We start from the raw sequence: 11,634 nt of genomic DNA, 5'->3' as shown, positions 1-11,634 counted from the left end.
TACAGATGAGGGTCCCCTGTACAGGATTATTTCTCTATGGTTTCTCAGAATGGCCAGGCACAAAACACAACAGTGCTGAGATTGCCAGCAGGTCATCACCAAAGTCTTCACATCTCTTGAAGCTGGCAGCTCAGATACCTTTGGGATTATCAAAGATTTTTTTAGGCTGTGATTTGTTACCATCCAGGAGTGTTTTACTACTGTTGTACCTTTGTGGCTATTTGTATTTCCTATTTTTAGGAAAGAGGACCAAAGCATTTGTGTGTGCACCTCAGAGCACCACTTTCACCTGTTTGCTGGACCCCAAATGATTTTATCTACCAGCTCCAAGATTTCTTCTGTACAACAAAAGCAAAGCATCAAGGAATGTGATTGGAAAATATCAGAATTTATTAGAACGGCTGATGTACATGGTCTCTCCAAATACAGATTATTATTGTGAACCACTAACTGGAAATATATTACAGCTACGTAAGCCCTTTAAATATATCTGTCCAAAATCCTGTTCAAAAGAAGAGCACGCAACAGTGGATTTGGTTCAGTTTTGATAATTTAACCATGGAGAAGTACACAGGCTCCCTCACCACAAGATCAGTGGCCCACAAGAGTGCATATTCCCAAGACTGAGAAGAACCAGACGGATAATGCTAGGAACCATCTGTTCTGGCAGATCCTCATACTATGGCAATTTAGATGCACCCCCGACTATTTCAACCATGTTCTTAATGGCAAAGATTTCCCCAGAGTGGATGATGCCAGACCCAGCAGAAATCACCTGGTTAATTTAGGCGCTGCAGTTTCCATTGTTTCTGAAATACCACATGGTTGTCAAGCATCAATAGGACACGTTAATATGGAGTAGGCACTACTCAGAAGAGACTCTGAATGTAGATTTGAAGGGGGAAGGAGGGCAAGACCTATGAGCCATAGGATGCTGCAGTTCCCAGGGACCAGTGCGTTGGGCTGAATCTTCCCCTTTCCCCACAGGCCAGCAAGATTGTCATTTAGCATTTCTCTTCACCTCCCAACATCTCAACCCAACAAAGCAGCAGAGACAACCACACACCTTGGCTCCCTTTCTCTCAGCACCACCGCTGACATTGCAATTGCTGCTGCCTTGGGTCTGGTGACACTCCAGATCTTACTGCCCTTCAGCACTCTAAGTCATGGCAGCAGACAGGACACCTGTGCCTGGGGGTTATATTGCATCCAATTTGCCATTTCAGACTTGCACCCCACATGCAGCATGTTGCTAAGAGCGCATCTTGTGGAAAACAAACTAAGTCTAACTGCACATGACCTGTAGTATCAGAAGGGAACAAGAAAGAAGGATAAGAATAAGAAAGCCAAGGAGGGGAAACAGCACAGATGTTGAGGTCAAGAGAGAGGCAACGGGGCCCACCTGTTGGGTCGCTCTCTTTCCTCAGAGAACAAGGCAAGTTCACTTTGGGGAGCCAGTCGCAACAGCACTTCTTTTTCTGTCCCATCAACTATAGAGACAAAGATGCATGACCATTTACAGGAAGCAACTGGTGAGATGAGAAGAAGCTAATATACAAGAGGAGGAGGAGGAGGCAGCAACAACTCCAGGACAGATCCGGGGCTTCACTCTGCGCTATTCTGGATGCCAGTTCCCGTGGTGCTTCTTTGCTGGATTATCTGTTCCCATTCCTTTGTGTGCCATGCCCAAGGTCTCCAACTAGTACTACCACCACCAAATTCCTTTCCTACCCAAAGCCCACCCATTTATGAAGTCTGGCTTCTCTCTTCTACCTCCTGGCAGTCAGACTCCAGTGCCCCACAAGGAGCAACTCACTCCTGGATCCTTTCTCAACACTAATTATTTTAAACTCACTTTTATCAGGTGATCTGTTTTGGTTATGTGTGTTCATGGCAAGTTCTTTTTCCCAGCTGTAATTCGGTGCTGAACTGCCGTGAATGATTCTCCTACTGGCCCCTCTATGAAACTTTCATTTTTCAATCTCTTATTTGGAAAATAAAAAAAAAGCAATCCAATCCATCAGGGTACCTTCACCTGCTTTGCCTTTTCTCCTTCACTTCTGTCTTTCTCAGGATACATCATGATACTTTGCTTGTACATTCTTACAGGGTTAAATAAGGCACACCTGCCTGCTATCTCAAGGCTGATAACTGGCTGGAAGTCCCCTTCCCTGGCAGAAAGCATTCCATCGTCGTGGTGTAAGGTCTGGACATCTCTGCCTACCACTCACTGCCCATTGTAAAAGTCCCGTCATGTCTCCAGTTTGTGTTCAGCACTGCCATCAGCTGTGCTAGCAAAGAGGGGCTGCCTCTCCTTCGCCACATACAAGGAAACTGATGTCAGTTCTAACTTAAGAAATAGCCATTTGCAGCTGGCCACAAAGTTTGGTGTTGAGATGTAGGGAGAAGCAAATTAGTGACTGTGAAGCTACAACACAAAAATATGGGCAAAGACTACCCAGTTTTCAATCCGCAGTGAGAAACCTGGAAGAGCAGCAGCACAAGCAGGATGCTAACAGGCAGGCACAAGACTCCCAACAATCCTGGGGCTCAAATGCCAGCCAACCAGCCAGCAAGCAAGCGGCACAGCCCCCTCAGCATGTCAGGTCCTAGCAAGGGAGGGGCCATGAATGGCTCACAATTTCAGACCTGCCCCAGCAGATTCCTATGTCCATGCAGTGCACCCACATACAAAGTAGCCTCCCTTGCAAACAGCACTTCCAAAAGACTAGGCTTCAAGTGACCTCTGCTGGAGCCACTAGGACTCTTACATGTGCTGGAGGTTTTCTTTTTATGAACCAGGCTTCCAAGGGAGTGGGGAAATGCTTTCCATCAGAGAGGGCAGAATCCAGAGGAACAGCAGTCTGGAATCCTTCAATATGGGGTAGGAGCACTGGATGCACAGGGGAATGCCAAGATGCAGCTGAGGAGGGGCTTTCTCATGAAGAACTAATGTTGATGAGCTGTGAGTCTCAGAAAGAACACTGGAATACACAAGGTGAATTCTATGGTCCTCAATTCCTCATGCAGCAGCAGCAAGATACTGCAAGAACTATGTACAGGTTTTGAGGGAGGGCAATGTCTATGCCTTTCCTGATTTCAAGAAGCCAGCCTCTTTCACCCTTTCTCAGTCAGTCCTCTAATGCTTCCTTCCTGCCTGCCTGCTCAGTATATGCAAGGGCCAGGCGATGCCTCAACAGACATGGCCCATCCATTTGACTTGCAGTTAGATGGCCTCCTACTTCAAATAACAAAGATTAGATCACAAACATCAGGAATTCACAGTGTTTTATTCTCTTCTCTAGGCCCACCCAACTTTCCTGCCACTGATGCCAGTGATTCCCAATTCCTCGCTGTATATTAGCTCTTGTCAGTGTGGCACTCAAAGGGTTAACAAACCTTGGCTTCTTGGACAGATAAGACATAAGCTCATTCACCAACAGGAACACAGGAGTGGTTACACTGAACAGATTGTTAATGTTTCTTATAACGGTTCTTTGGAGTTTCCCCACAACCAGTTGTGTCACAGGAGAGGACACTGGGCTTCTTGCCTAGGCCAACACTCCCCAAAAGATCTGGCAGCTCATGGGTTATGGCCCTCTCAATCTTCTCCAGGAAACAGCCTCCCATGTAGGAACACTGCTGAGCAAGAAGCTTGAAGCTGCTGATGGGGTTGATCCCAAAGAAGTCCTTGTAAGCCTCACGATTCGGGAGGTCAAATTTGCTGACATTGGTCTTAGCCAGGATTGATTTAAAGATGTAAAACTTGTCTGGATCCTCCACAATGTCCTTGAAGACAAGCTCTCCATCACTGAAGAAGGTCATTTTATCCTTGTAGGTCTGCAAATAGCGATCAACTAAGAGTGCATGGATGCGAACCCGGATAGCGTGCTGGCGGATAAAAGCAATCTTGTTCTCCAGCCTGTTTTCAATCACTTGGTTAAGGTCTTCTAGGAGGGAGATCTCTTCTTTCAAGAAGAGTTCTTTGTGCGTGTCGGCTTGGTAATCCAGGGGCCAAAAGGAGCTGACGTAGACCCTGGGGGGCTCAGTGACGTTGATCAGGGGAGCCAGGCTCCAGAACAAGGCTCCATACACTCGCATGAGTTCTTGCGTAGCCAGGCTGTCAGCTTTGTTCAGAATGATCCTAATCTGAGATTCACGTCCCTTCAGCTGGCGGAAAAGCATCTCCAGTTCCAGCCCCACATCCAGCTTCGTGGGATCAAACACTACAAAGATGAGGTCAGCTCTGTCAATGAACCACTGGCAGACATCATTGAACGGGTAGCCTGTGAGAGAGGGGGAAGCGCAACACTGGATTAGAGGCCAAGGGGCTCCTGGTAGCTGGCCCATGCCAGTGGTTACCCAGCCTTAGTAATACATCTCTGGAAACTCATGCTTCATCACTAAGGTAGTGACGTTGTTGGACTCAAGCTCCCATCAGCCCCAGCCAGAACAACTAATGGTTGGGGGGGGTGGTACTGGCAGTCCAGCAACATCTGGAAGACTGCAGCCCTGCCCTAATGCCAGATGCATGAAAGCCACCATCCTATTAGCTATTACCCTCTTCAGTGGATAGTTAGACCACAATGGAGAAAGCAAAGTTCAAAAGAGAAAAATGCAATTTAATGCTTTGCCCAAACTGTGAAGTCATTTCATACTCATGAGTGGTATCTCATTTGACCTTATGAATTTTGTGAATGACTGAAAACTAAGAGTACACTAGCAAATATTGGCAGCTGCCTAAATGTGATTTCTCAGCCAGGGACACAGCCACAGGGGAGCTCATGAGGATCCAGCCCATTTGCAGATATTCCAGGGTCCCTCCCTCCCTGAATTATTGTTATTTGTTTTTATATCCCACACTTCCTCCCAGAGCAGTCTAAGGCAGCTAAAAACATGTAAAAAAACCCAGTCAGGATAAAGTAATAAGTAAAACCAACATTATCAATAAAGTACAGCAGACAGCAGTACTTGGACTGTTAAACTCTCAGGTGCGAGTAGCATCAGCAGCACTGATGGAATTTTCAATTCCAGGTAAAAATGTGACTTCTCACCCAAACATTTGACCCCACCTGGCTGATACACTAAGGTTGTTAGCATATTGTCTGTTATTGTTGTTCTTTTTACTTTAAGCTGTATTTAAATGAAATGTGATTTTATTATATGTTATTCCTCACTCTGGAATTGTGTAAACTGTTATGATGGGGTATAAATTATGTAAACAAGCAAACAAACTCCACAATGTGGATCAAACCCCAGCAATGTGCATCAAAGGCCTGAACAAACAATATGCTTTAATTTGATGCCTATATGACAATAGGATGGGGGACAGGTGGGAGGGGAGTTGTACAACCAGGGCACCACCACCGAGAAGGCTCTGCTTTGTGTCATCCTCCAACAGCGCATACCTGCTGGAGAGACCACAAGCAGGGTGTCCCCCACCAATCTCAATGCCAATAGGGTCACTGTTATATGAGGGAGGGAAGGCACTTTTTAAAGTACTTTAGCGTTCAGCTTTCTTTGTTGCTTCTTGTTAAACTAAGTCTTTATCCCTTTTACTTGTGGGGATTTAAGGAAAGTATGCAGGCCAGGATTTATGTTTTATAAAACATAAAATGCTGGGTGACTATTCCTTTGTTGCAGAGACTGCTTGCTAATTTTGGCTCAAGATCCTTGGCTTATGTTTCCTTTGTGGTAGGAGCTAATGTTTGGGAGATGGTGAGCCATATTTCTGAGTCTCTGAATGGGAAAGCTGCCTGCATTTGAGGAATGTGACAACTCCTCCTAGCTTGGGTATGAGACAGATGTGTGCAAGTGTGTGACGGAACAGCAGATGTACAGTTTTGAGACAGGCAGAGAGGGAGAGAGAGAGAGAGAGAGAGAGAGATGAATGGTTGAAAACACCTTGGGAATTCACAACTCTCGATGGATCTGATGTAAGGCAGTAGACTGGCTGCCAGAGGAGTCCTGGCCTACTGTTTGCCTCCACTTATGTTCTTGTATATTTGTAAATAAAGCAAACATTTCAAAAACCACCTTATGCCTCCAGTGTACTTTCACCCAAAAGAAACAGAACTGTGATTGTGTTGCTCCTTGACCTTCTAACTACTAAAGGGAGTGGGGTTCACACAACAATATTTTCAGTCATTCATAAAATTCACCTGGGATTGTAAACACTCACTAAAATATGGACATTCGCTAAGACATATTTGTTACAGCAATGCTGTGAAACAAGCAATTGTACAAAATGCTTTCCTGCACTAGCACCCTTCCATTGCATGTTTTGCTTTTCGTGCTTCTCCGAGATATTATCACACCCCATTTTTGGCCTTTTCTTTAAATAATAATGAATGTACACACAAACATCTGGTGTGTACCCCCAGGAAAATGGCTACGGGCCATACCTGGAGACATTTCTGTGAAATAATGGGGTTGTGCAATATTAGGGATTCCGGTTCAGTCTGAAATTAGTGGAATCTTTAGTCATTTTACAAAAAGACTGTCAGGAAAAATAAAGATGTCAATGATTACACTAAGCAATCACAATGGGAGCATAAGCAGACCACCTGCTATCTCCCATGATGCCTCCTCATGATTTTTCATCTCAAGACCCTCTGAACATTTCAGCATACTGCTTTACCTCGTTCCTGCTGTTTCCGGTTCTCAATGATCCCAGGGGTATCCACAAACGTAACCCTCTCCAAAAGCTTATGAGGAACTTCAATCCCTATCAGCTTTTCCAGAAAGTTCTGCCCAAACTTCTCAAGAGGTGAGAAAGAGCGGGCACTGTCTGCAGCCATCACAATGCCTTCAATGGTCTTCAGCTTGGGGCCGTGCATAATGACGGTGAACTCTGAGGTGGTAGGCTCAGCCCCTATACAAGGCAAAAAAATGACCAGGTGAACTGAGACCCCAAACTGGGCTGCTTTTTGGAGCAGTAACACACCTTGCAAAAACATTCAAAAGCTCAGCTCCCTCAAAGCCCAACACACCCACAGCACAGGAAAACCCTATTGTCCCTTCCAGAACTCTCAGAGCAGTTTCATCCCTCACTCTTGGCTGATGGCTGTGCCTTCAGAATAGGTCCCAGATGGCTTAAGACAAATAGTTTTTCAATGAAGTTAAAGGATCCTTTCATCAGCTTTCTTTGTCCCCAGCTTCTTCAACCCTCAAGAGAAGGGGGCATTTCACACATGGAGATGGTGCAGCCTCAGGCAAGCAGTCCCACTCCAAAGAACAGATTCCCTGCTGCAGTTTCTAGAACTGTGTTGAGTTCTGAAGCATTTTGCTCCAGGGTCCCAGATGCCCAACATCTTATGCAGAAAAGGAACCCCAAACTGTTGGGCTCATATTATTTAGCTCAGAAATTTCATTTCAACTGAGATCTTCATTCAGAAGATCTCTGCTGGGCTAAGATTGGGAATCAAAGGGAAAGGAAGCCCTGGAAGGAGGTGGGAGGTGTAGAGGAGGGAAAGGGAAAGGTCACTCCTCCTAAAGTTAATTGGCTCCATGCAGGGAAGCCAGAAAATGCAAGTTCCTTGTGCTTGCCAACTGTGGTTCTGGCTGCCAGGCAACCATCTGTTGTGGGAAGCCAGCCCGATGGGGAGTCTCCTGGCCCAGCCTGACCTGCAGGCAGGGTGTACTCCAGAGTGGCAAGGGATTGAGCTGGGAAAACTGGAGCCTAAAATGCAGCTGGCAGAAGCCCCTGCTGCTCTCTTGCCCAGCTAAAGATGGCCAAAGGGTAGGCACCTCATTCTTATACCTGGCTAATCCAGAGACCTCAACTTGCCTGCTGGTCACAGAGGCCAACTTCTGCTCTTGAAGAGGGCTCTGAGGCCAGGGCACTCCGAGTTCCAGGCAACTCACTTTGCTAGGCCCCTGCCCAAGGCCACAAAGTTCCATTCTGACACCAGCTGCAGAGACTTTGACAGCCCCTTTGCTGTAGTGGAGAGGACCAGGTCACAGGTGCCTGAGACTGCAGACATCCCAGTCAGGCTCAGGGAACAAGCAGGAAGGTGTACTACCTGTGTAGAGTTGGTAGGGGGTATCCTGTAGCCCCAGGAGGTAGTTTATCATGGTAGATTTGCCAACACTCCATGGTCCCAGGAACAGCACCATCGGCTTGGATATAATCTCTCCATCTGCAAGGGGAAAGCAAGAGCAGCACAGGGTGGGTTCCCCCCCCCTTAAGCAGCAAGCTCAAGGGTGTCACTGAAATTTCTCCATTCAAGCTCACAGGAACATTTCACAGGCCAGACAGCCGTTCCTTGGGGCAATCAATGCAAGCCATTGGGAGGGGAGCACGGGGCACACAAAAGCTGCTCATCTGCTATCTCCCATCATCAAAGTATTCAAAAGCAGAAGTCCAAACAGACAGGCACTCTAAGCTATGTCAGTCTTCTCTAGGGTTGCCCAAGCCTCTACTATGCCCACTGCAGTGCCCTTTTATCCCTCTTCCAGTCTCAAAGATCTTAGGATGACTTCATGAATGGTTTCCCAAACTGATATTATTTGTTTGTGTACACCCTGCATGGACACTGTGCTGTGTAAAAACGCATGCTTTTATTTTGTAATGTGTGTACACAGAAGGAACCAACCTGTATGGTGAAACGGATATGCATGTATTTGTTACACAGGAAGTGAAATACACAAAGAAAAGACATTTTGTGGGACAGAGGTCACCAACCTGGTGTCCAGCCTCACTAATTCATTAGAGTTCTTTAAGAATGTCAACAAGCATATGGGTAGAGGTGATCCAGTTGCCCTACATGGACTTTTAAAAAGATTTTTTATAAAGTCTTTCACCTAAGACTCTGAGTAAGCTTAGCTGTCATGGAATAAGAGGAGAGGTCCTCTTGTGGATCAGAAAATGATTAAGAAACATGAATCAGAGAGAAGGAAGAAATGGATAGTTCTCCCAATGAAGTGATGTAGAGATCAATATTGGGGCCTGTGCTTTTTAACTTGTTCATAAATTTTCTAGAGTTAGGGGTAAGCAGTGAGGTACCAAGTTTCCTATACTGAATTGATCAGGGTGATTAAAAGGAAAGGGGTCTGTGAGGAGTTTCCAAAAGTATATCTCTAAATTGGGTGAATGGGCAGTAAAAATGGCATGAGACCTTGGAGTTGTACCGAACAGCACAATGAAGATGTTGACTCAGTGTGCGATGATTGTGAAAAAGGCAAATTCCATGTTAGGGACCATTAGGAAAGGGATGGAAATATCATAATGACATTATACAAATCTATAGTGCAACTACATTTGGAATACTGTGTACAGTTCTGGTCACCTCATCTCATAAAAGATATTGTAGAGCTGGGAAAAGTTCAGAAAAAGGCAACCCAAATGATCAAGGGGATGGAGCGACTCCCCTGTGAGGAAAGGGTACAACATTTGGGGCCTTTTAGTTTTGAGAAAAGGTGAGTAAGAGAATACATGATAGAAGTGTATAAAATTATGCATCGTGTGGAGAAAGAGATTATTTCCTCCTTCACTCATAATACTAGAACTCAAGGACGTCCAATGAACCTGCATGTTGGAAGATTCAGAACACACAAAAGAAAGAACTTTTTCACACAGTTTGGCTCAGAATAGGGAGTCCTGGGTTCAAGTCCCCACTTGATCACGGAGTTCACTGGATAGTCTTGCTTGGGCCAGTCACCAACTCTCACAGTACTTGTGAGGATAAAATGGGGTAGGAGAGAGAAGAGACCTTCTGTACTATGGTAGAGAAAGGGCAAGACAAAAACAGGGAACACGCACACAAGCAAAGACCCTCAGAGTCATTCAAGGAAGCTGAATGTTGGCAGATTCAGGATAGGCAAAGGCAAGGACTTCTTCACACAACAGCATAATTACCGCTGTGGAATTTGCTGCCACAAGGGGCAGTGATGGCCACCAGCTGGGATGGCTTCAAAAGAAGATTAGACAAATTCATGGAGGAAAAGGCTGCCAGTGGCTACTAGTCATGTTGGATATATTCTACTCTCCAGGATCAGAGGCCAGTTGCTGGGAACGGCAAATGCTTGTGGGCTTCCCAGATGGGCCTTTGGTCTGATCCAGCAGCCACTCTTATGTTCTCAAGGGCTTTAGTGATGATGGCAGCACAACCCTTAACACAACCCTGTCTGCCTTGTGCCTGGCACGCTACACCAGCGAGGCCTCTCGATGACAGCGAGGGAAAGGGCTGATGGGCCTAAACATGCCTTACTTCATGATGCATTGCAGACCATGTGTGCATGGATTGAGATACAAGCACTTTGTTTAACCATGGCAGTATGCATTTATTTACTTATGTAGCTATACATGCACTTGGCAAATTTATTCCCTAGGGATAAAACAAGGGTGATAAAAGGAGTACAGGGAGACTTGCGATGGCTCTGTATGTGTGTGGACATGTGTGTCTGCAGATATTGTCCCTAAGGAGTTACACAAAACAGTTTAGTGGCACTGCTTTCCCCTCTAGCCAGACCCCTTATTACATGAAGCACTGCACACTCTGGCACATTTGAGGCAGGAAAAGGTCATAAACTGTAGTACAGAGTCAGTTCCTGCATTGTCTAAAGTGATCATCTGGTGGCTCCTGGGAGTGGCCTGAAGATGCCCTCAAAACAGATTTCTCACTTGCCAGTAGGTACTTTGGTCGGCTTGAGGACTCTCTTGCCACCTCCCTGCTCTGCTGATAGCGCAACAAGGTGCTCCACTGAAGTGGCCACACTTAGCACCCCAGTGCTAACCCCTGCTGCGACCTTCAATGGGCAGTTCCACTGCCGCAGAGGAGGGTGGGGCAGGAAGGCAGGCACTAGGCAGCCCCCTCTAATAGCTCCTGTTTCAATTCCAAGGGCCAAAGAGGGAGCCCTCAAACGTTTCTGCCACAATAAATGTATTAGCCTCTCTGGAGCCACCAGACTTTCCACCGATTTTGCTGCAACAGAATATCACAGCTAGAATAACTGGGGGAGGGGGAATAGTGTGGCATCCTTTGTTAAAAATAGTAGATGGCCTCCTGATGGTGATGCAGAAGCCAGCCTAGGCAACAAAGGAGGAACAAAGGGTGCATTCTGCTTCTGATGTGGCAAGGGAGGGTGCTGGGTGCAGGAGGAAGGCAGGGGGGAGGAGGTGTTTTATTACACTTTCTTTGATCAGCAGAGAGAGGCTACCTGGTAGAAGCTTTGTTCACATGCAAGTGATGGGAAGCCATATTTACCCACCTGTGGCTGAGGAGCCCAAGGTGCGTCCAGGGTAAGCTGTGAGGCAGGAGAGGAAAGGGCCCGAGGGAGAGAAAAAGCCACAGTGAGTAGGCAAGGGCCTGACAGGGTCAGGATGGGGGGGATGCTTGGTTAGGGTGGCATCAATCAAAACTGGGGACGGACCTCACTATTCTCCAAGAAAGGATGCTCCACAAATGGCTGATCCCAGTTCCCCCCAACCCACCCCCACCATGCAAAACAGACAGGGTTATACATGATTCACTCAGTAGCACAAGGAGCTCATGCGCAAGGAACGTCTTTTCCACAGGGATGAGCGTGCAAATCCCATCCCAAGTGGGTGGGGGCTTCACATACTGCAGGCTGACATATTTTGAGAGGGCACCTGCTCCCCTCAGTCTTCTGCAGAGGGGCTAAGGGGGAAAA

General features: G+C 46.5%; 1 protein-coding gene across 4 annotated transcripts in view; it reads right to left on the bottom strand.

The window, feature by feature from the left end:
• Positions 1–367: 367 nt before the first annotated feature.
• SRL (sarcalumenin) overlaps positions 368–11,634 on the bottom strand; it is a 39,385-nt gene continuing 28,118 nt past the window's right edge. For 3 of the 4 annotated variants that reach the window (XM_061599605.1, XM_061599607.1, XM_061599608.1), the window contains exons 5-8: positions 11,212–11,247; positions 8,025–8,141; positions 6,641–6,874; positions 368–4,286 (exon numbers count right to left, since the gene is read on the bottom strand). In XM_061599605.1, the coding sequence (XP_061455589.1) occupies positions 3,475–4,286; positions 6,641–6,874; positions 8,025–8,141; positions 11,212–11,247 (1,199 nt within the window). In that variant the 3' untranslated portion in view covers positions 368–3,474. The remainder of the gene's footprint in view (positions 4,287–6,640; positions 6,875–8,024; positions 8,142–11,211; positions 11,248–11,634) is intronic. The other variant, XM_061599606.1, reaches the window with a different exon arrangement.

This window comes from Rhineura floridana, chromosome 17 (assembly GCF_030035675.1).
Source record: "Rhineura floridana isolate rRhiFlo1 chromosome 17, rRhiFlo1.hap2, whole genome shotgun sequence".
Taxonomy (NCBI): domain Eukaryota; kingdom Metazoa; phylum Chordata; class Lepidosauria; order Squamata; family Rhineuridae; genus Rhineura; species Rhineura floridana.
Note: the sequence above shows the minus strand (reverse complement) of the source record. Positions and strands in the feature narration are given on the sequence as shown.